At 34.2% G+C, this 25,378-nt stretch overlaps 3 protein-coding genes across 3 annotated transcripts in view; 2 read left to right on the forward strand and 1 right to left on the reverse strand.

The window, feature by feature from the left end:
- Positions 1-25,378, forward strand: part of LOC134847913 (bifunctional arginine demethylase and lysyl-hydroxylase JMJD6-B-like) — a 500,322-nt gene that overhangs the window by 36,958 nt on the left and 437,986 nt on the right. The window lies entirely within an intron of this gene.
- On the forward strand, positions 1,444-9,567 carry LOC134847957 (frizzled-10-like). Its single transcript, XM_063865257.1, has 3 exons — positions 1,444-3,842; positions 7,345-7,481; positions 8,510-9,567. Exons 1-3 carry the CDS (start codon positions 2,793-2,795, stop codon positions 9,477-9,479), a joined length of 2,157 nt encoding a protein of 718 aa, XP_063721327.1. The 5' UTR covers positions 1,444-2,792; the 3' UTR covers positions 9,480-9,567.
- Positions 15,413-25,378, reverse strand: part of LOC134847915 (uncharacterized) — a 336,559-nt gene continuing 326,593 nt past the window's right edge. The window contains exons 2-5 of the mRNA XM_063865195.1: positions 24,212-24,290; positions 22,888-22,999; positions 19,059-19,276; positions 15,413-15,900 (exon numbers count right to left, since the gene is read on the reverse strand). Coding sequence (XP_063721265.1) covers positions 15,629-15,900; positions 19,059-19,276; positions 22,888-22,999; positions 24,212-24,284 — 675 coding nt within the window. The 5' untranslated portion in view covers positions 24,285-24,290 and the 3' untranslated portion in view covers positions 15,413-15,628. The remainder of the gene's footprint in view (positions 15,901-19,058; positions 19,277-22,887; positions 23,000-24,211; positions 24,291-25,378) is intronic.

Genomic DNA, 25,378 nt, shown 5'->3' on the forward strand with positions numbered 1-25,378 from the left:
GTTAAACCTTTTTTCAATTTGAACATTTTTGGATGATTTAGATTTTAAATATTTTTGTAATTCTGCTGATTGGAGTATCGGTCAATCGGATGATTTTAGCACCCTTCTGTCATTCCTAATAACTGGCTAATCTCTCTTGTTTTTACGTTTCCTCTCAGTTAATTTCAAAGTCTCTTGATTTCAGCCGACTTCACTGGAACTGAAGCGGGCCTCTGATCAGATCACAATTAGGTGCTACTTCTCAACAGCCCAAATTGCACCACAATGCCAGACAAATAATGTGTATTGTGTTATTTATTACATAACTAAGATTATATAACATTGCACTAATTTGAAGAGAGTGACATGTTTGATGGGTAGCAAAAAGTTTTTTTCTCGTGTTACGTTTTTTTTCAAAGTCGGTCATAAAAAAGCTGATCTAGCTTTTTAATTCTAGTACGATACGAATAGATAAATTTGCTTTACTTTTGTTTTGGATGATTTCCGAACTACAGAAACGTCTGAAATGTGAAAAGATTGAGACCAGTTTTCTCGATACCAAAAAATTTGTTTCAATTTCAATTGTGACAGGAAGCTTTAAAAAGAATAAACCACTCGACATCTTGGTTTGCAACATTGCGCGTGAAAAAAAAATTTTATGCTGTTCTTTTAAAAGTTCTGTTCTTTTAATAAAGAAAATCGACAGTTTATGCTTTCTTTCTAGTTGACTGAGATACAAATTTCTCATTCCAAGATCGACCAATTTAATTTTAACTACAAAAAGTTCAAAGCAAAATGTTTTCTTTTCATCTGTAACCGTCATTTTCCTGCTTAATTTCTATTGGTGCGGGCCAAAAATAAAGCTAACGAAAAAAAGTATTAGAAAAATAAAGTTGAAAATGAAAAAAAAAAAATATATATATATATATATATATATATATATATATATATATATATATATATATATATGGTCGGCTAAAAATGAGCAGCGGTATCTATAACAGACGGACTTGACACCAAATCAAGGATTGTCTGGCCTACTTACCCCTTTCAAAAAAATCGGCTTTATCATATTTACAGCTATTGATGTTATTTTACAGATACGGCGGCGCATTATTCAGTTTATGTTACTGAAAATCAGTCATTAGCTGTTTGACTTAGAGAATCGAAAAGCTTAAGAACTAAATTGAGTTTCATCTTGAAAAACTTAAATTTATCAGTTTATTTGTATAAAATTTTCTCTTTTGTACAATTTTCATCAAAGAAATATTCTAAAATCTTTAAATGCCTTCAAAATGTTACTTTTCCTCGAATCAAAGACTCATTTTAAATTAAATGCTGATTTTTGCAGATTGCAGTTAAATTGATTTCAATCAAAATTTCACTTTTATGACATTAGATTTGAATGAAATCGCAGACATTAGCGAAAAAGGTAGATCTGAGACTAAATTTATTTATAAGAGTGGATTTGATATAACTATTAGATAGATCAAAAATCCTTAGGACCTCTTAAGACTATTGAAACACTGGTGCGAAAATGCAGAATTCCTTGAATGCTCGAAGTTCTTTATTCTGAAAGAAGTATAAAGCTCTGCTAGTAAATTTATGCCATGTATATCAAAAATAAATTTGTCAGAAGCGAGAGTGACAAAATTGTAAAAAGTATCTGAATAAAAGAAGAAAATTTGTTCAGAGGAAAACGGTTCAAAAGTCGTGCTCAAATTATTAAAGCCGATTTTTCGATTGAAGTGATCTCAGTTTTATAGCTCTGTCTTGGTTTCTTAGCCCAATTCCGGACTTATTTGTGGTGGCGGTTTGAGCACAATAGTGCCAAATTCTGACCATTTAACTCTCATTTTGGATTCTGTTCCTCAAAAGAACGACAGACGTCCGTCATTGGTACTATTACTACAACTATTGTGAAAGTATTGTAGTTATTGGTGTAGTATTACAATTACTAGTATTACCAGCGACCAGATAGTTAAAGCAAAAGGTAGCAAGTGTAAAATAGCAGCTATATACCTAAGCGGTGGCGGCGGCGGTCGATTCGGTTAGCTCAAAGGATTGCTTAGATGTTTGCAAGCTAGCCTGCTTATCAAGCTAATGTTATGAGATCAAAAACAACACCAAGACATTACGAGCACAACATATAAGTATCAGAATCAGTCAGCAAAACACAAACATCCAAAACCAAAAAGCAGTTGGAGTGGTAAAATCGGTGCTTCACAGAGCAGAAAACGACACGACTTGAGAAGCTAAAACTATAGAAGCTCTGCTTTGATAGATTTGATTTAATCGATTGATCTGCCGGTCTGAGAGAAGGTATTGCACCGCTCTAGCTTTGATTCTTCTGGTCTGAAAAGAAGTCAGTAGCCGCCGACAGTTCTTGCAAGTCCAAATCTGTCATTGGATACTCTCAATTTTGACAGACAGTCTTGCACTTTTGAATTCTTATTTCTACAATATTTCATCTCAGCAAATACTGCGCTGAAATTCACTTTCGTATCTTTCTTATACTTATTCAAACTTTTTTCAAAAAATTTTGAAGGAATTACCAATTACCCTACGGGACCAAAAAGAATTAGCGATTACTTGTAAGTCAATATTCGCTTTAACGAAATGTGCAATTAAATTGTTAATATTGATTAAAAGCAACAAAAAATTAGCTTAAATTTAATTATTAGTTTTAAACAGCGCTGGTATAAAATAAAAACTTTATCTAAAAACAGGATTTTCGACAAATCTTGGTTTGAATTTAAGTTTCGCAATCCAAATCTAGCTTTAAAACTATTTCCTTTGCTCAGCCAGCAATCATGACACGCAGCTTTAAAATTTCAATTCCAACATCATTTTCGAACATTTCTTTCAAACTTCTGATTTTTATTTATTCATTCCATTTTAACCCGACGTTTGGGACACCAGCTAGCACTGAGTCACCCTCTATTTGCCCAAACGGTTACCCCGTTCCCTTTCCGTGCTCGCAACACGTATCCTATGAACAAACCTACACCTTCTCCGAGTTCAAAGGTCAAACCCTATTACGTAACTCGTTCGAGTCGTTGCATAACTACTCGCTGCAAGTTGCTGAAAGCAACAGTTCGGAAATTGAAGTTGAGCATTTGAAAGTTTGTCTCGGGACACTGTTAGCTGATGGATGTTCAACTTTTTACCCAGATTGTAATTTTTCACATCAAAATTGCGTTCAAAATATTGCAATTCCGATGATTGAACAGTGCTTTGGAAAATTTCCAGTTTTGTTTGAGTTATCTCAAATTTCAGCTGAGAGTCTTCGCGTTCTGATATCAAAATTACCAAACTGCAAAAACGAGTCAAAAATTGACGATTTACCAGAAATTCCAGCTGAAATTGAGACAAACTATGAAGAAACTTCATATTATGACGATTGGAATAAAGTCAATTTTGGTTCGTCGGATGAAGAAAACATAGAACCGCAATGGGGTGACGTTTTTGTCGAGCCGAGAAACAAATTTGAACCCAAATTGTGCGCCGAGAGCAAATACTTCGTTTATTTCAACAACAGTCAATCGTGCGCACCGCGATGTGACAAAACAGTATTTTTCACGAATCAAGATAAAAAACTGGCGTTTACTTGGCTTTGTATTTGGACCAGTTTGTGTACCATTGCATGCGGTTTCACAGTTCTGACTTACTTCTTGAAATGCGACCGGTTCTCATATCCAGAGCGACCTGTGATCTACATGTCGTGTTCGTGTCTGCTGTATGCGTTCGGCCATCTGCTTCGGGAGTTCGCGGGTGTTGATGGGATCGGGTGTCTGGAAAAACATGACCCTGGAACGAACGCTTACATCACATACTACATGAGAGACAGTCTCGACGGCCAGGTACGTTTTTTTTGTTCCGAACATTTGAAAAATGGGGAGGAACTTTGCATTCGGGCATGTTTTAGTTTTTTTTCTTTTGTTTTCCACGCAAAATCAGTTACCACAAATGATTACCGGAATAGATCGAGTGCAATAACAAATTGAAGCCTTTTCAGTTGTGATTCGAATCGAAATACATAGAAAAAATGTCAACAAGTTTTCTCGGTATTGAGAAAAACTGGTATAAAATTTTTGAATTCTATGTCAATTTTGAGCAAATAAAGCGAGCGAGCAGGCTTACAATAGCTTAATCATGCTTAAAATAAACCCTGTAAATTTAATTTTAAGCAAATTAGATAAGTTGGTTGAGTTTTTTAGCGCCATTCTGGAAACAAAAATTTCTGCAAAAAAATAGAAAAAAAAATTGAATTTTTTTAAGTTTTTTTTTGGATTTTTGGTTTTTCTAGTCATTTTACTGCTTAAATTATAGATTAACGTCAGATCCTTTTATCCTACCATGCAGAAAAAAAATATCATTATTTTTTTTCAAATCAAAGTCTGGTAGAAACATTGTGCTATTTGCGCAGCAGGCGGCTATCCTTGTTTCTATTTAACATTAGCACCAAAAGGCTTAACACGATGAGTAAACATTAGAATCAACTAAACCAACCCGTTGTCAGATTCGCAAGCATCATCTCACCGCGACGCATTGATTTTGTTCCAGATTAGATTCTAGGAAACCTACAGAGTGAAATTCGTTATACATTTTCAAGATACCTTTGCACAAGAAGGCGAATTATATTCAAAAATTATTTGATACCTTTGGCTAAAAAGACGAATAATTTTCAAAAATTAACTGAAAACAAAACGAATATTCTTGGTACTTTCATTTTCAAGATTTTCATCTTTTTGAAATCTCATTAGAAACTTTGCGTTTGGTCTGTCTATGAAAGTTTGATATTTTGAGTTTCAGCATTCACTTTAGTTTGTCCTAAAGGCTTCGTTTTTTTTAGCTTTTAGAAACTTATTTTTAAATAGAATATTGGGATAAAATACTTTATGATAATACTTTGTAATATATAATTCAAATCAAAATATAAATCTACAATTCTTGAACTTTAACCTGAATTACGAAGTTAGTTTTCCTTTTTATGGCTTAATTTAGTTTCCCCATTTTCTGATCGCAATCTATACACGTTTCCAAATATCATCTGGCTCTAATTCACCTTAAGCGTGTTTAAGTTGCAAGTTCAGCTGTTTGTTCTTTTGATTGAAGTTATTTACGGTCGCTGTATAGTGGATACTTTAAAGCTCAAATATTAGTTCAACCGAACCGACACTCTCAGTCTTCTTTGAACTCTTGTAGTTGATATTATTCTGTAGGAAAAGTAAATTAATTTTTGCCACTGAAACTTAGAAAACTCACAATTCATAACCTGAAAACTCAGATACTAAATCATTCTTAACTTTTTTAAAAAGACGAAACCAAAAATCATGAAAACCATCTTTTTTCTTTTCGAAAACAAGAATATAAATTGGGTTTTTGACATGATTTTCTGGTCTTATACTCTCGTTTCTCCAAAACGTTTAACTATACGCATATGGAACATTTTTTTTTTCATACTACTTTTTCAATAAAATTTACATGTACAAAGATAATCAGTATTAAATAAAATAGAGCTTTGTTTTTTCAATCACCAAAAAACAATCAAAACAAAACTTTGTTGTCATAAATATGATTACAACTTTGATTTTTTTTTTCATTTGTGAAATGGTTTTGAAGTCTGTCTGATGTTTTATTAATTGAGCTAGACATACATTAGACAGGTTGTAAACGTCTATATAGTCATTGGCGTTTATTATGATGATAGGTAGGTGCTGATTTCTTTGAAGTATTTTCTATTTACCGACGCATGTCACAGAACTCTATTTCTCTGATCTTTATATCTTGAAGCGAATACTTGAAAGACTTTATTATTTATTCAAAACTTAAATTAATCTCTTCGCTATGCTTTTCTCAAACATGTCATTTCATTTCATCAGGAGACATAAAAGATGTTCTATGTTAGCTTAGCAGATCAGTTTACTGACGTCTCAAAGTCAGTCAGATGATTATTTGATGATAACATCATCATTTCATGTCGACAAACAAAAGCGCTTATAACAAACATGTGAAAAAATAAATTCCGACTTCCGCTTTAATGAAATCAACAATCGCGCAGACAGTCATGTGCATTACAAAAAAAAATGAAAAAATTTTAAAAAGCGGAAAAATGCAAGCCTAACTCAAAAATGTCCGAAAAAAAGCATTTATTTTAATGCAACAAAAAGTAAAAAGTAACAACATAAGCAAGAAATTCATAGCTTACAGTAGATAAAAAAGTATTTAATTGATCCTAAAATTTTGTAAGCATAACAAATTTTCACTCAAGTTTGTCCGCTCTGTCTATTGCAGACGCTTTTGAATTTTCAGTTTTAGAGAAGTGCACTTAATTGAAAAAAACCATAGCTGATTCAAGATTTGCTAGTTGAAAACTTCAATTTCCTTCAAAGAAATTATTGTTTCAGTTGGCTGTTTAGGCGAACCGCTTTTTTCCTTGAGCATCCCGGTTAATGAAAACTGGCAGACTTATCAATGCACTTGATTGAAAGTGACAGACAAATATTAATAAAGGCTATTTTTCAATGTCTTTCAATTTCTTTTTTCCTCAATTTCTGTTTTAAGTTCAAAACTGAATAGCTGCCATAAAAACCAGGCAAGCATTAAGCACACGTCCTTTCATCATTAATAAAAGTGTGATATCGTTGATTAATATGTCGGCTCATCTACGATTATCCGGATCCTAAATTATGACTCCCACAGGCTATTTAGAAAAAAAGGAAAGAGTAAGACTCGCCGTCTTTGTTTCTAGCCGTGGTATTTGGGGAGACCCTTTTTGCCATAAAGGCGCGCCAAAAAATACGCCAAAGAGATGCCAGAAAACAGCTTTGATGGCTGAATTGAATGCCAGTTGTAACTTGGAAATCTCCAGACTAAAGTGCTTTTGATTCGAAGAATCGGCTTTAAGAGGTCTGTTTCAAGTGGTCTCTAAAATAAAAAATATTTAAACTCCAGTGCAACTACAAAACCATTCTCGAAGACTCAATAAAAATGAATACTTATGTTGTTCAAAAGCTAAGAATATAATCGGACAATATTATGTTTTTGAAAATCTTCATTCGTGAGTAAACTCAAGACATCTTTCTCAGCCCAGGAAAATAGCCAGCAAGAAAATTGCTCAGATCTGAGACAACGGTCTTCCCTTAGAGACTGAACAGCCGATATGTTGATACTTTTTCCCTTCGTGCATAAATAGCCTTGAAGTAAGGAAAATTGGAGATGCCACCCGACAGGCTGATGCCTTTTTGTTTTCTCCCCAGCTGAGCTAAATTGTAAACGTACCATTGCATACAATGCTTGGCTAAAAGTTTCTGGGTTTAAATTAAAATTAGTATTAATAATCAGTGATTTGTTTCGGTTTAGGTGTGGTGCACTTTCACATTTATGATGATGTACTACTCTCAGATGGCGATGCACGTGTGGTGGGTGATCCTCTCTTTCTCCTGGTTCCTCTCCTCTACTCTCCACTGGAGTCCAGAGGCACTGGACCACAACAGTCGGTGAGTAATACGCAAACACCCTGGGGGTGGAGGGGGGACAAGGGAAGAAAACCAAAAAGAACAAAACGCACTTAACACCTAAATACACTTTATTTGATTTCATGACGGATCTTGTCAAGTATTACCCCTCCCCCTCATCGCAAAAGTGAACTTATTTCCAAAATACAGAATTTGTTAAGGCTTTACCGTTGAATTAGTCTTTTATTGGGTCGGAAATCTTACTAGGCGCTATACCAGGTGGGATTCGTTACGAATGGCAAATTTTGTATGACGCTTATCGTTGAATTAGTCTTTTATAGGGGTGGAAATCTTATTAGGTACCATTGGGGAGAGGAATAGCAGGCAAGATCCCTCGTGCCAAGCACTAATTCCTGAAACACTAATTCACTAAATTCTTGCATACAAATTCATGTTAAAGTTATTGGAAAAATTAACTAAAAAATTCCTATGTTCGCTAGTGCATATTCCACTTATATTTTTAACGTGTTAAAAAAATAAGACACGCATATTTTTAATGATGAAAATCAAATAAAATGTAGACAGAAAACCAATTTGAGAAACCATGAAACTCCGGAAGTTGCCCGATACCCTTCGCTTAACCTTCATTAAAAAATTTTCACATCTTGAGTATTTCTTATGACTCAAATCTTCATAAAACGTAATAAACATAGCCAACAGAGAGTATGAAAAGAGTCAATGAACGCAAGTAAACGGAAAAATACTGGTTTTAAAAAAATACTTTCGAATTTTAAAGAAAAATAGATGTTGATAAAATTAACCAAAATTGAGAAAATTGGATCAATAAGTAAAATTTTATTTCGCTGGGAAATCTGTTAAAAAGAAATCAAATTCACAACGCGAAAGAAAACATTGAGCCTGAACTGAATTTAAGACGAAAACAAACGAAAAATAATCATCGCGACCTATTTAAGAGTCTGAATAATTTTTGTTCATCGTTCTTAAGCACTTCAATCAAAATTTCAATCAAAACTCTTTTCTTCAATCAAATTTACACGTTTTTTTTTTAGATATTTCCATCTGGTAGCCTGGATTGCACCTGCATGCAAGACTCTTCTCGTCCTCGCGACCCAGAGATTCGAAGGGGACTCCTTGACTGGACTATGTCTCGTCGGCGCTCAGACGCCCTCCAACCTAGCAATCTTCATAATTATGCCTATATCCATATACCTAGCAGTCGGACTATTCTTATCCATCTTTGGATTCTGCTCACTAATGAGCATTCGCAACAAACTCAAAATGAACCCTGGTCTCAAAAAGATGGACTTTCTTATAATTCGAATCGTTCTTTTCGCTGTTTGCTATGTAGTGCCTTGCATTTTGTACTTGATCGTTTGCGGATTTGAGTACCATTTAATGTCACAGTGGACTGAGAATGTTCTAGAACTCGAGAAGAACTCCAAAGACGACATAATTCGGCAAAAATCAGTCGGCAACCTGCATTTAATGCTGTTTAAACACTCTCTGACGTTCTTCATGGGAACTGCAACTAGCCTTTGGATGTTCAATTGGAAAACGGTAGAGACTTGGCGAGAATGTTTCTGTCACACCTATAGCCCAGCAGCTAACTATTCACCTTACACTGGTGTCAAACCAATTTGCCCTTTCGTCCAAGAAAAAAATTTGCAACGTCGACATGAAAAATTAGATTTCGCAGTTTCCAAGAATCTGGTCACGCTCAAACCCGTAAACAATTCACATCAAGTAGTGAACACAAAGCGCCCTATAACCTTGACTCTCAAACCCTTTGATCCCGCAACAACCGAAAACAAACCTGTAATGTACAAAGTTTGTAATAGTAACGTTGCCGTTCCGTACAAACAGAGCTCTCCAGTGAATGAGTTGAAAAAGCCTAAAGACTTTGAGCCGACAATTAAAGAGGCGAAAAAACCGATAACCAAAAGTGCGTCGACCACCACAAACAATAACGGCACAAGAGGAACTTTGAATCCTTACATGCCAATCGCAGTATTCGTATAGCTTTAAAGACTTAATTTTGAACTCTCACTTCACCTTAATTTGTGCAAATGATTTTTCTGTTTATAAATAATTCATAGTTTTATTTTCATTTTTTTCAATAAAGAAGAAAATACCATAGAGGCTTTAATTAGTTTATGAAGATCAGAGATAAAATAAGATAGAATTTTCTCCAAACAAGCAACCCAAAATAGGTTCATGGGCCAATTACATAAACAATGCTTCTCATCTGTAAGCATTTTTTATTTTTACTGAAAGACAAGGCAGAGCAGAAGGAATGATAAAAAATAACGCAAAATAATTGAAGAGCCTACAAAATTAACTAATTTTTACTCGCTAAAATCGGAGCTTGAAAGACTCCTCGCCAAAATTATATCTATCAAGTATAACAACATGGTTCCAGCAAAACTTGAATCGGAGTCACAAAATTTCAAAAGTCTGACGAATTTTTGAGTCGAACTGCCTATTAATTTAATTTAGAAAATCATTTTTCTTCAAAAATGCAAATTACTCTGAGGGTAATGAGCAATGTATTTATTTTTGCTTCCAGTTCGTAAAGAAGATTTAAACAAATTTAAGTGCAGCAAACCAGCTGCTAAAACGACGGAATATCGACGCGCGAAAACTTTACACAAAGACAAACTATACGAGAGAAATTTAAATCAAATTGAATTTCAAACAATTGATCACAAATTGCAAAAAACTGTGCTTAGAAAGATTTGGACATTAAACAGGAAAAAAATTGGAAAAATTAAACACAGGAGCGAAGCTGAGCGTCGCATCACTTGTGATACAAAAAAGGCCAAAAACCAAAAGTGAAAAATTTAAAAGACACTAGCCTGAACGCACATCCGGTGCTTCTAATTTTTATAAACTCATAAAAATTTACAAAATAATGGAAATAAGATCTGCATCCTTTGAGTATACAAGGTTGGTAATATCAAATTTTGTCAAGTTTTTTTTCAATTTTTTTTAATTCAAATTTTGAAAAACCATAAAACTTTGTGAAGTTTTTTATATCTAAATTTGTTGAAAAAATTTAAAATGACATAAAAACGTCAGATCCCGGAAACTAAAGCAATCGAGCAGTCAAATTTAGACGCAAGATTTGCAACTCCTCGGAGTACTGTCACAGTACCCAACTACTGCGTTGGGATTTCAAATTTTGAGAAAATTCAAATTTAAGTTTTCTAAACCTTTTTTTGGAAAAACCATAAAAAAGGCCATATCTCTAAAATTACAAAGTCATACTTGGAGGCAAGATTTGCAACTCCTGAGAGTACTCTGACAGTCCCCAAATATAGAGCTACCAGTTTCAAGTTTAAACAAACCAAATTTTTCTGAAAAATCACAAAAAACGTCGTGAAAAACAGGAAAACTACAAAAATTTGAGCAGTCATATTTGGAGGCAAGATTCGCAACCCTTGAAAGTACTCTGACAACTCTCAACACATGAGAAGGATTTGCGCTACACAAAAGCCATTCATTTCTATTTCATAATCAATAGATGGAAACGCTCAGAAAAAGAGATCCAAAAATTCCTAACGGCACTCAAAAACTTTGCTTCAAATCTTGCAACCAAACAACCTGCATATCCTTCAGAATAAATTTAGTATAACTCTACCCAAAAACTTTGCTATAAACAAAGATAGAAAGGAAAAAGAAAACAAGAAGATGAACGCCTACTTTCAAATAATTTCCACAAAAAAAAACTTTTAAAAAATGTGGAAAAAAAACTAAAAACTTATAAAAAACTACATACATCAAACTTAGCAGATGAACTTGATACGCAATGTTAACATCTAGGATGTGGCATCTAGGCCGACAAAACATAAGCAGACAAATATTAAGCCTACAATTTTTTGGAATCGGAATATTTCCCATTTGAAAAAAATGTAGGTACTGTCCGGTTCAAACCCAGGAAACTTGAATTTGTTAAGAAATGAACTTAAATTTACCATTTCTAATTGAACATTCTGTGAACAAAGATATTGATGGTGAAAAGTCTACTATCCGATAGCAAAATTCTTTCTGATCGCAAGGGTAATAATGTCTAAATACTCGAAAAACCAGAGCTTTAGAACCATTAACGCAAACAAAGTAATTTTAATTATTTTTGTCAATTAACAGCGGATGTTTTCTACAATCCAAAAATCACAGTATTAAAAAGACATTAGAAGGCACTTCATGAAAGGACGCGTTGAAGAAGAAAATGAAAAAAGGAGACGTTTCCTTTGTCGGGATTCCCACCGAGGAAGTAGAAATCAAGCGATATACAAGCGAAACTTCCCAGCGGTTATATTTCTTTTTTTTTTCAATTTTCATTTCTTGTGCAAAATTATAGAGAAAGAAAGAAAGAAAGAAAGAATGAATTTATTTCTTCAGACAATTAAATGCAAAAATACAGAAAATGAAGAAACACATTTTTAATAGTCATCATTGAATTTATCTGACATTTTGTATAATATATCTGAAGAGGATAGACCAAGGGCATAATAATTGCCCGCTTGACGTCTACCCTGGTAGTAGTAAGACACGAAAAGTATAATAACTATAGATAAAAAGTATTTAAATTAAAAAAAATAATAAAAAAAAATGAAAATTTTTTCAATTAGTTTTTTTTTCCACTCCTTTCGAAACATTTTTTTTTTCGAAAGTTTATTTAGAGGATCCGGATCATTATTGTAGCTTAGCTTAGTGAGCATCAGTTAAAACCAAGGATCGTAATAAAAAATTGAAAAAAAAAATTTTTTTTTTTTTTCTTTTTTTTTTCTAAGTAATTTGGAAATTTCATTTTTTTCAAAAAATGCGATTATCTCAAAAACTACAAGGATTTGGAGCTTCATATTTTCAGCATGGATTCGCAGCCCATAATTGAAGTCTGATACAGGTTAACCAAAGGGTAAAATTTTTGGTAAATAAAAAATATGGTACTATTGATAAGACATTCTGTGATTATTTATCGAAAATAGAATTTGTTAACTCATTATTTCCTAAAATGTATAAATACTTTAATTTGTGAGCTACCGTAAGCACCTGGCTTGCATTTAGAGACTGCGAATTAATTGGCATAATTCTGTTTTCCTGAAAAATATTAAAAAGTTTTGTTCCCCGTTTAGTTAAAGAGTGGTTTTCTATTCGGGATTTTGGCTTACATATTTTCAGTAAATTCTTTTCCGATCGTCTGGTTCTTTTAATAGAATTATCAAAAGTAAAAAGCGAGTTGAGATAATTTTCTGAATGCAGGTTCGATAGTGACCTTAATAGAAACTTGAAACACTCATAAATATACAATTCATGAACTGTAAGTATTTTGTGCTTAACAAATATATCTGACACGCTTTCGCAATTGTTTCGAAAAGAAATGAGTCGGATAATTTTTTTCTGTAATTCAAAAAGCGGAAGTAATGCATTGTAGCTTGTGCATCCGTACACTAAAATTCCATACTGAATGATAGACCTAATGTTTGATTCATAATACCTAAACATAACAGAGCTCGGCATGTAATGCCTTGTTTTAGCAATTATTCCACATTGTTTTCGTAATTTTTTTTCTGACAAAATCAATATGATTAGAAAATCCTAGTTTGAAATCAATGTTAATACCTAAGTATTTCCAATATATTTCTGACGATAAGTTTTTGCCATCATATAATATTGTTTCATTAGAAGCGCTTTTCCTAGTGAAATTTATTTGAACTGTTTTTTTCATGTTAAGTGAGAGCCTATTAGCGGCAAGCCATTTCGCAACTGCATTAAAGTCATCACTCAGTTTTTCGAGTGATCGATCTATTGCTACTAAAGTGGTATCATCGGCAAACAAGTATACTTCCGAGTTATTGACAACGTTTGGTAGATCATTGACATATAAAAGAAAGAGAAGTGGACCTAAAATGGTTCCTTGTGGAACACCGCTGTTCATTGTTAGAAAATTTGATCGCACACCAGATATCTCTACACATTGTTTACGATTTGACAAATAGCTCACTATCCATTGTAGACATTTACCTACAAGACCATAATATGGCAATTTTTTAATTAGAATATCATGATTTAGAGTATCAAAGGCCTTCTTTAAATCAAGGAATATTGATGGAATTAATTTCTTATTTGAAAGGCGCAATTTTTCGGTAACCTCGGCGATGGCATCAATGGTGTTGTGTTTGATTCTGTATCCAAACTGTTTACAGTATATGAAGTTAAATTGCTCTAAATAATTATATATTCGGTTGAACATCACACGTTCGAAAATTTTACCTAACGTCAAAAGCAAAGCAATTGGCCTGTAATTGTTCATATCTAATTTGGATTCATCCTTGTGAAATGGCAGTATTTTTGCTTGGGATAACTCGGTGGGAAAGATTGCTTGCTTAATGGAAGCATTGATCAGTATTGTTAAGCTTGGTATAATTGCATACGCACATGCTTTCAGAATATTATTACTAACATCATCTAGCCCTACGGAGGCTTTTGATTTTAAACCGGATAGAATTGAGGCAATTTCGTTTTCATTAACTGGTTTTAGGTATATTGATACAATTGGCTCCTTAATTCTAATTTCTAATTCAGGAGTTGATAACTGTTTCACCAATTTATCTGCAATTTGTCCAAAAAAGTTGTTGAAGTCGTTTGCAATTGTCTGTGGATCTGTATGCCTATCGCCACTTTCACTAATAATATCACTGACATCTCTATTACTTCCATTCGATCCTTTTAACAAATTTAAAAATTTATATATTTGTCTGGAGTCGCCAATACATGTTTGAAATTTCTTCATATAAAAATTTTTTTTAGACCTTCTGATTTCTGATCTAACTCTTTCATTTAATTCCTTATACCGCAGCTTAATCAAGTGATTATATTTTCAAGAAACACAAGATAAATTTTTACTCGCGAGAGATTTGAAGAAAATTGCTAACAGACAGTTGAAGAGAGGCCCATATAATCAGGCTACCGCAAAAAACATCAATTATTTCAATCATTGGCAGTTAACATCGGGTAGAAAAACGATTCCTATGACAGTTTCTTCCCATACCCCTCGGGGAGAGGTTGGTTTGATTTTCAAACCTTGATATTAATATATTGGATGAAAGAGGCAGCTCAAATACTGAAAAGATTATACAACATGATCTGGGACATCTAATCACTCTGTTTTCAAAAAAAGATAAATTTACGTGCTGCAGCTAAGTTAAAGTCAAAAAAATTACTTTCTTGTTAGCATTGAGCAAAAACTAAAACTCTGCATCAAAGCGTTCACCTTTATTGCACAGCTCATGGAAACCAATAAATTTCTCCAAACAGATCCAGAAAATGCTAACGAATTTTGGATCCAGGCGTTTCATTTCATGTTCTATGCATCTTATGAAAGCGATCGCTGAGATTGAAAGATATATTACTCTGAAACTATGAGCGGTGAATCGGATTCCAAAGTTTTCAATTTTTTCTAGTTATAAAATAATGTTATTTAATATTTGATGCTCTCAACACAGCTAAATATTAAAACTCAAGTTCATCTCAAGCTAAGACCGGTCAAATCATCTATATTCCTTTTGTGATTTTGATATTGAATATTGCAAGAGCAAAGGTGCATTTTTTAAACCCAAGTATGTGAACTTGATAATGTATCGGGTACACTTATTGTTTTTGTTCGTGGAATAACTGCACTTTCTCATTTAAAAGAAACTCAGGATGTCTTTCTTGAACATTTATTTAAAGAAACGCTTAATGAAAGTTTCAAATATACAATAAAAAAGATTTCAAATATTTTGATTATCTAATCTATCTAAAGAATAAAATAAATACCCAAAAAAATATAAACAGCAGATTTTTGGCCTTTTATACTATAGCAAACAGTTGATTTGTGGCAAATCATTTAGCCATTTTTACGGGTTTTTCCTAAATTCCCAGCCCTCATAAAATTGAAGTAAAATTGTCTGAAAATGTTTTAAAATCTGTTGAATTCTCGCGCTTTTTAGTGTAATTTATGAGAGCAAACTTCATTTGCAAAAACGCATTTTGACATCCAATTTCATTGAAAATAAAAAAGTGGGAGCTACAAAAAGCCAAATTTACTAACAATGTGTTAAGCATACGACACGCTAAACCGCTCAATAACTTAATCAACTATTTCTTGTTAAAATAGCAACCGTAATTTAGTTCGATTCAGATCTTTCCGTATTTTCACTCGAGCTATCTCCTCTTTCATTTGGCAATCTTTCAACTTCACCCACATCGCGTTCAGTATCACCACTGCTGTCGACAGCCGAAGACTCGTCATAATCTTCAGGAACAACTCCAGCTTGTTGCAGAATCCGCTCCATGTTATCCATTCTAGATGCAAATGAGTAGATCTGAGTTGAGAGGGATTCGATCTGGGTTCCTAGAGACGCCATGTCTGCACGTGGGTTAGAGGAAGAAGCCGCCCCTAAAACAATGAGCATTTTTATAAATTGAATAATTGTTAGGTGAACTGTTGATACAATCAAAAAACAGCAATTAGTTGAAGCTGCAGAGACGAAGCGGGGCTTCTCATTACTTGTGATACAAAACAAAACAAGTATCAAACTTTGGAGGAAATATTGAAAAATAAAAAATGAAAAAAAACTGGTCTATACTTTCACTTCCCTTGAATGGTTTGAATAACTTTTTAATCCAGAAAACAAACCCGTTGAAAATATGAAGAACAGACAAAAATTCTAAGAAAAAAATTACAACCTTCAGAAATAAGAAAAGATTCAGAGAACTTAAAACGCCTGTTTCAGCCAAAGGGATACTATTTGGTTCTTATAAATGAATAACTCATTTTTTGATATTGAAGTTTTGAAAAGCAAAGCGACATAAACACTCAGAAATTGAAGAAAAGCAAGAATAATTGGTTGCTGAGCAAGCAGCACAGTATGTTCCGACCATAATGTCAAAAATACATTAGAAGTTTTTTTCAAGTTAGTGTCGTTCTTTTGTGCGCTGCGAAATAAAAAAAGATCTAACGAAAGACTAAAACTAAGTATATTTGACTCACAGTAAAATTTGAAAAGGGATTAAATTTGCTGATGGCAAGTGTAAATAATTTGAGAGAAGATTTGATAAAAAGAAGTCGCTCAGAAGCAACAAAATCCTCTTTAAACCAGTAATAAAAGGGTTGAAAGTGTCAATAAACTCCAGTGACCAAAAACAAATTGGTATTTTTTCAATTTTTTTCAACTTCAATGATTGAATATATTGGACCTTTAAAAACCTGAGCCAAGTTGAGAATATTGTGTCCTCTTTTAAAAAGAACTACTCCAATTTGAGCAATGTCAATGTACAAATTATAGTAAGTACGGTAGAACACATTTAATTTAGTTTGAAACTAAGAAAACATACTATTTACAGTTTGAAACTAAGATTTATTCACATTCTTTCAGGCCATTTCCATATTTTATTGGAGAATTCAATTTGCGGTCCATTTATTAAATGAATTTGAGTAAAACTAAGAAAAAATCAAAAATCAAACAGCTAAAACTTTTGCGTTGAACAAAATTTAGGACTTCCTAAAAATGAGACGATCTAAGTAAGTGACTCCAACTTGTTTATTGACAATTAGTTAGTGTATCTGCAAACTGTTGTCGGTATTAATCTGGATGATTTTCAAATTTTGAACAACAAGTTTGCCCACCAGAGTTATAAAAGAAAAAATCAGAGGGAAAAATTTTGAAAACAGTTTTTTTTCATTTTGCTGTACAAAATTTTAGTTATTTCTTTTTCTAGAAGTGGCGATTCAATTATGTTTAGAAACTGGCTGCAAGAATGAGTGTAATTAAAAGCTTATACACAGGGGCGAAGCGGAGCTTCACTCGCATCAACTTAGATACAATATAAAATAGCATTGCAAGCTAGCAGACAGGAAAGAATAGCCACTAAGTCCAATAAAAAACCACGATTATACAATTATAACTTCAAGTTTTTTTTGGAATGATGATCTATTTGCGAAAAACTCGTCCAGAAACACAATCGGCGGCGTTCAAAGAAAATCCGAGAATATTTATCGAGCGGCAACTGAGTCGACAAAACTTGGGTAAGTCCCGTAGAACCAAAAATAAAAATGTTTTCATGAAAAGCTTTGAACTTTATCATACACTGCGAGCAGCAAAAGAACAATTCTACGATGTAGCAACTAAGCCGACAAAATATAAGCTGACAAAAACTAAGCCGAAATTTTTTTGAAACTGAATATTTACCGTTTGTTAAAAAAAAAAAACAGGCAAAGCCAAATTCGCACCCACCAAGGACATTTGCCGTCTCAGGCGTATTCGGTACCTCCAGACCAAGTATGAGGGAAACCCGAAGAAATTTGAGTTCATTATGAACTGAACTTAAATTTACCATTTCTAATTTTGACTAAGCTGTGAACAAAATTAATCGGGAAAAAAGTCTAGTACCCGATTGCAATACTCTTATCAAAATGGAAGTAAAACTTAACTTGATCAACCTCTATCAAATTCCTGTCGGAAAAAGTGGTGCCAAAATAAAAACGAGCAGCATACACCATAAATAAACCGTACTTTCTACATTTGCAACTGAAACATTTCATCATAAAAATCAATTATCATCATATCCATCATATCATCAATTAAATCATATAAATCATTTAAAAATAAATTTAAGCTATTAGTAGTACTTCAATTGATTTCATATATGCGAACCTAGTTCATGGATCATGATAACTTACAATCCGCAGATCCAATTTAATTTCTTTTAAACAGCAACGTAATAGTATCGTTTTTTGAAATCGTAACAAACAGAAAACGCAAGTAGAATCTTTCGCTAACTTTAGTTGGCCAGTAAAGACGATAACAGCTTAAAAAAAGTTTTATTCTACGCCTTTGTGGTTTCGCATCTATTAGCCTCTGATGTAGGTTAGATGCTTGCTACCAACTTTTTTCAATTGAACGCAACCTGTTATTTCGATTGAACCAATCAATCTAAGAATTGACAGGGCAGTTTTCGAGAAAAGTCGAATTTTTTTAAACTTTATGGCTTTTCGCGAAAACAACCTTCTCCGAGGGCCGAAGTTTTTTTGTGTAAAACAAAATGGGGCCTAGCCGATTATGCAGATTGGAACAGAAATCTCAGATTTTGCAGGGTAGTTTTTGCGAAAAAAGAAAACAAAAATCCAAAAATATGAGCCAAACATGCCTGTTTCGAAGGCTGCAGAAAAGGGAGTAAGGAAAAATGAGACTAGGGGATATGCACATAGGAGAGTGCGGTCTTTCCATTGGTACAACTTTTTTTGAAAACCAGGAAAGTAACTTTTGAACCAAATTGTTTTTTTTTGAGAAAAGTGAAAAAAAAATCCAAAGCGTTTATAAAATGAAAAAACCAAATCCCATACATTTTCATTAAACCTTTTTTTTTATCAAATAGGAAATTACGAGGGAGAGCGAGATTGGAAAATAGCCAAAATTTCAATAGACATTGTTCCTATGCCGATGCTATTTGATTGTTTCATCGTTCCTATTACTGTTGGACTCAGTCAAGTACGTTACGCCATTGATCCGAGAGGTTTGGACCAGTATATTTTTTATGATTCAAAAAAACACCAACCTAGAAGCATGCTGAGCTCTTGATTTAATGATGACAACTCTTGGTCACTTCGAGACGTCGACGATTCACTGGATATATCGTCATTGTTCAGCCCATAACTCCGAGAAGTACTCGCATCTACATCACTGGGAAGAGAGCCTTGAGAAGGAGCGGGTGACGCTAGGATACTAAGATTGTTCACACCGTTTGTCATTTGATCGACGTTGCTGCTAACAGTCCTGAAAATGAGCCTTGATTTTTATGATCATAATTCAGTTAAATAAGAAATGAAGGCATGCGGACTGATAAGGGTCTACAAATGTTACTCTGAAGAGAGAGCATCTATTTACTAGATCGTAACCACCAATAGAACTGGGTCTTTCTCCTTATAGCCACCTCCTCCATAATAAAAACAGTGTGGTGGTTCTATATATTTATGTTACTAATCTTTGGGGGTGGGTTCTATAATTGGGGAGACACCCAGAGAATTGGAGTTTATTCACAGATGCGAAGAGGAGCTTGGCTCCACTTTCGATGCAAAAAAAGTATAGAAAAAAGAGCAATAGCAAAAAATCGATGTCGAACTTCTTCCTACATAACATAGCCAACAGACGTTGGGAAAGAGTCAAGAACGCAAGGAAACTGATTTTTGAAAAAGACTTCAACTTTCGAATTGTAAAGAAAAAATTCTATGGCCTTAAAGCTCTTTGAATTTCAAAAATAATTTATGAATGACAATTTTATGATGAAGAGTGACTCATTTTGAAAAAAAAACTAGATCAGAAGGTAGATCAGAAGTTAAAACCGCGAAATATCAAATTTGAGCCTGAACAATATTTAACTTTTTCCTGAAAAAAAAAAAAAAACAAATAAATCACCAAGACCTATATGAGAGTATTCACTCCGTTCATGACTCTTAAAAACAGGTCCTGGTCAGACTCAAAACCAGGAATTTCGCCCTCGTATTAGCTAAAAAGTTTTCACTATGAATCAATATAACAAATACTCGGCAACATACCTTTAGTAAGGCTATTTGTTAACCCGAAAAAAGTTTTATATTCCAATTTGATAACGCTTGCATCGCAAGCCTGAAAAACTATCCATGCAGAAAGTTCAGTCTGCCTTCAACCAAAGTTCGCAACATGCCGGAAATGCATTAAATTGCTCAAAAAACTTCAGGTCTTAAAACAACCAAATTGCTCAGAAGACGATTAAGTAAACAATTAATCAATTGCCGAATGATGAAAAAATCAATATCCTACTGATTTTACCAAAAATTTAATTCTCTTTTACAGAAGCCAAAAAAAATAAAGAGACAAAAACATTTCGACCAAAATCTGGAAACTATTTTTTCCTACTTTCATATAAACTAACAAAAAACTTAAGTATTCAAGACAAAAAAAAACAATCAAACAAAAGAAAATTTTTAAAGCTCAATTTTACAAAAAACCATTTTTAAAAGGAATGCACGACACACACTGAGCTCAATCTAAAAAAGTGAACGCAAAAATGCGTCCGGTATGCTCGAACCTACAAGCCACAAGTCTTTTGGTGTTACAAAATTGATACACAGAGGCAAATTAGAGCTTCGCAACACGGTAATCAGTTAGACTTGGGAAAAAAATTTTGAACCAAAGCCAAAGCGGAGCTTCGCATCACTAGTGGTACAACACAAGCGTTGCATTGTGAGCAAGCGAAAATAAAAGAGACGGAAATCGGAAAAAAGCTCAAACTCAAAAAAACAGTAGAGAAACAAACAACCAGCATCGAATAAAATTTAAGTATCATTCATCAAGTAGCCACTAACCCTAGAATACTTGTGTAGACGTTTACTAAGCCGAAAAGAAAAAATTGCCATAAACCGAAACCATTCTCATCGAAAAAAAACAAGCTTCTTCAAAATCCAAGTTGGAATATTGAGAAAACAGTACGACAATCAATAATAAGACAAACGAAGCCCGACAATTTTTACCGGAGTTCATAAAATATCAAGGTCCGATCGAGACTCGAAACCCCAACAATTTTAGGAGCAAAAGCAAGCGTGCTGCTTCTAGACCGAGTGAAAAGTAGCGCGGAAGCTCTAAGGTTTAACGACAAAATAACTTCAAGTTCTTACAAGTTTGTAAGAAAAATTTCCATTTCACCCCTTTCAAAATACCGAGTTTTATGTTTTTTTTTACGGTTTATTACGGCTAAACGCGTGATGTTACGCTGTAAAGTATGAAGAGCAAATCTGTTCACTGTTTTCGATTTGTTCACCGCGCCAATTTTCATTTCATTGACAACGTTAATTAAGCTTTTCAAAACTGAGTTTGAATAGGTGGGGGGGGGGGGGGGGGGGACTGGAAAAGAACCAAATTTGTTTACCGGAAAAAAAGTCTCAGTTCCCGATTACAAGACACTTGGGCTCTTTTTCACTCCCCCGCACAATTCAAATTTTCATGTTTTTCAGTTGTTTTGAGTGTTATTACGGCTGAGTGTGTGATTTTACGATAAATTTACAATAAGTTCGCTTCGCAAACACTTGCGAGAACACGACAAAAAGCGGCTCTATAAAGTGCAATAATAAAAGTTAGAAATAATCCTCAAATTAGCAAAAATTCGTCTACCTTTGAGATTCGCACCAGTGACCTAGAGCTTAAGAATCTCACACACCAACCACTAAGCCACTGAAGCTTAAAACGAACCAGTGACCTAAAGATTAAGAATCTCACACACCAACCACTAAGCCACTGAAGCTTAAAAGGTAACATTAACCACTCATTCAAAAATAAAGCACACTACACATGCTATGCAATTTCCAATGCTACAGTGAAACTTCCAAATAAGTCAACTTTTTCTTTTTGAACGTTCATTTGCGAGTTAGCTTTGAAAAAAAAGAAGGTTCCTAATAACACACTAAGCTGATCGCAAGCGTAAATAACGCTTGCTAATCGCAAGCGTAAACAATTCTGTTTACGCTTGCGGGGTGGGGAAATGGAAAAGAGCCAGTTCTACAAAACTGAAATGTGGGGGAAAGAGCCGACACTTGCTCTAGCAAGTGTAAAGAAAAAAATATACATTACTCAAAGAAATTTTCAAAATAATGAACTCAATTACCTGCTTCTACAAGTATAAGACCGCTCAGCAAATACTTAAGGCTTTTTCCACTAAACCCATTTTTTACTCAAATTTTGAACAAAATATATTTCAACGTCGTTCAAATCTTATCGTAATGAAAACTTGGCTCTTGTTCCTTTCTACCCCACCTGCGAAATTTTACTACTAAATTTACTGTTCACATTGTCCCATTGTATCAAAAAATGGCATGAAGACTAATTAGGTCATGAAAAACATATTTGGGTCTTCGTAGTTAAACTTGTAAAACTACTCGTTACACCATAAAATTGATGCTCATGTGAGGTAGAGGGAAAAAGAGTCGATAACTTGAATGGTGAACAAACTAACTATAGTGAACACATCGTACTGCATACATTACATCGTAACATCACGCATTTTGCCAAAATAACAGTTAAAACAACTATGAAAAAATTTAAATTGAATGTTGGATGAGGGAGTGGAAAAGAACGATGGTAAAGAATGTTTTGAACTATGAATTTGGAAAAAGAACCAATGAACTTAAAATCGCTATTTTGTTCACCATGCATTGAGAAAACTAACAAAAACTAAAAGTCAAATAGGGGAGGAAGTGGAAAAGAGCCTAAGCATGTAGCTACATCGAGCACAAAAAAAACTCCATTTAGCCATAACAACACAAAACACGATTATAAAAAATATACACTTGAAATGTTGGGGATAAGTGGAAAAAAGGCGCAAAAACCTGAAAAACCCTACAGGAGCAACAACTAACCTCTCTGTAGATAGTAACTGTTCCAGTCGACTGTTCAAATTACTTGTTTTCTCGTCGAATTGGTCGAATAGATTATCCAGGCGATCCATATCTTGAGTTAGTCTGCTTACTTCTGCAAAATAATATTGATTCAAAATCAGCACGAGCTTCGTGAAACTCTCTTTTTTCTTTTCGCACGAGCATCAATTGTATGGTGTAACTAGTGATTTTAGTGTTAACTATGGAGACTAAATATGTTTCTCATGGCCTAATTAGTGCGCATACCAACGCAGCAATTGTAACAATCGGACTTTGTAACAATCGGACAATGTAAATAAACACTTTTTGTGTATAAATTTGCAGGTAGGAAAAAGGATAAAGAGCAGGCGCGGATATAGAATTTTCTCGAGGGGGGCGGATTTTCAAAAACATTACGAAAATGTTGTCGATTTTTTTAGTCGACCAAATTGATACTCTCTGAGCTCTCCCAAATCCTTGTAAAGATCTTTTTTCGACCAAACTTTCCGCGGCAAATTTTTCAAAAAACAGGCAAAAAATGCGCTTTTAGGCATTTTTTGAAAAAAAAATGGACCAAAAATTGTTTTTGGCGCTCGCTCCCCACCCAAAATTAGTTTTTGTTAGCGCCAAAGGCGCCATTAGAAAAAATTTTAAGGTCAGTCAGCCAAAAATGGATATCTCAAAATAGTACAAAGGGGGACCCTTTGGGTCAGCACGCGGTGGTCGAATTCCTGAGAGGGGGGCGCACACCCCCCCCCCCCCTAAATCCACTACTGAAAAACTTTCCTTTCCTTACCCTCCATCTCACATGAGCATCAACTATTGTTGTAGCGAGTGGTTTCACAATGTAAAGTATGACCAAATATTCTTTTCATGGGCAAATAAGTCAGCCTGCTAATTTTCAAAGCATTCGGATTATGTGAAACAACATTTCAGTGACAAATTTGCTTATCATTGTCAGCCCCTACATTTATTACATTCGATCATTTAAAATTTAGGTAGATTATCTGATTAATCATACATATTTCAACATAAAATCTGGTATAAGAACCGTAACTCGATATGAGCCAGAAAAAAATGGCACGTTTCGCCCCACACACATTTTGCTCTTTTTAAATTTAATGATGCATTTCTCCTCACGCGTTTCGCTCCTCTTAATTTCACACATCTTGTCCTCACACATTTCGCTAAAATTAGTGGCACAAGTAGTCGCTGCGTTTTAAATTTACGATTTGAGGGGCGAAAAGTGTGGGTGGGGGGCAAAATGAACCGGTACTTTTATTCGGGGGGGGGGGGGGAATCAGTGAATACTGAGGAAGAATTTTACCTGACAGTGCCTCCTCGATGGCTCTCTCCTCGGAATGCTCATTTTTGAAAGAAGACATCGGCCAATCCGGCATCTATCTGAAAAACACAACTTCTTTTATTACATTCGCTCATACACGCACACAAAGATGAATATTGAGAAGACGAGCTTCGATCCACTTTCGATAACGAAATTAAAGTACACGCTTTATAGCAAGCAAGAGACGAAGCTGCATTTCACAGTCTGTGCCAATTTGGTAACTTTAACTAGTTCGGAATTGCTCGAAAAACAAGGATACGCATTTTTTCAGAATAAATAGTTCTAAGTCTACAATCAAACAGTACGGGTCCTTTCGGTTATACCCCCCCCCCCAAAAAATTATGAAAAATTGAAATGAAAACTGTTATAATATAATTGGGCCACTGTTATTAGGAAACGCACAATTTTGTTATCGGACTGGAAAAAACGAAGCATTTTAACTGAATTGAGCCCCAAACTGACTTCCTTTCTCCAATTTTCTTCAACTTTTGCCAGTTTTCTGCGCATAAATTTCATGAAAAGGATGAGAATTGATTGTCGTTAAATTCGCACTTTTACCATTTTCTAGCTTGATTTAATACTAGCGATATCAGCCCTGCATTTTTTAATGAATTCAGTCCAATTTTGTAAGAAATTTTCATTTTTATTTATTATCATTCAGGGAGGGGGGAACGAAAATACCCAACAAGTCTAGAATGAAAAAAAAAACGGAACAAATATACCAAGAAAAAAATAGCCGAAAGCGAAAAAATCGGACATTTGTTTTAGCTCAATCAAAAACATTTCAGCACGTATATATTTGGCAAAAACTTACAGAACCAACATTGATTGAAATTTCTCAACGATTGCGCCAGTAGATTATTTTCCCAGTAAAGCAATAAAAATTGTTTCAGTAAAAAGTCGCTAAACACGATTGCATTATCTTCCCAAAATTCCTGGGGAAATAAGAAGCATACAAAAAGAAGCTCTCTCGATTTGAAGATATATCTGTGGGTCTCACTCGACTTCGTTAAATGTTCCATCGGAATTCCGAACTTGCGGGAAAAAATACAAAGGCGAAACGGAGCTTCGCACCACTTGCGATATCAAAAAACACAACATTCTAAGCTAGGAGACTGAAAACGAAAGGAAAGCCACTCGGTCGAAAAA

The sequence above is a fragment of the Symsagittifera roscoffensis genome, chromosome 6, assembly GCF_963678635.1.
Source record: "Symsagittifera roscoffensis chromosome 6, txSymRosc1.1, whole genome shotgun sequence".
Classification (NCBI taxonomy): domain Eukaryota; kingdom Metazoa; phylum Xenacoelomorpha; order Acoela; family Convolutidae; genus Symsagittifera; species Symsagittifera roscoffensis.

Coding starts and splice junctions, on each gene's coding strand:
- LOC134847957 (XM_063865257.1), top strand. CDS start 2,793: ATGACACGCAGCTTTAAAATTTCAATTCCAACATCATTTTCGAACATT. Junction 3,843..7,344: donor GAGACAGTCTCGACGGCCAG/GTACGTTTTTTT, acceptor GTTTCGGTTTAG/GTGTGGTGCACTTTCACATT. Junction 7,482..8,509: donor GCACTGGACCACAACAGTCG/GTGAGTAATACG, acceptor TTTTTTTTTTAG/ATATTTCCATCTGGTAGCCT.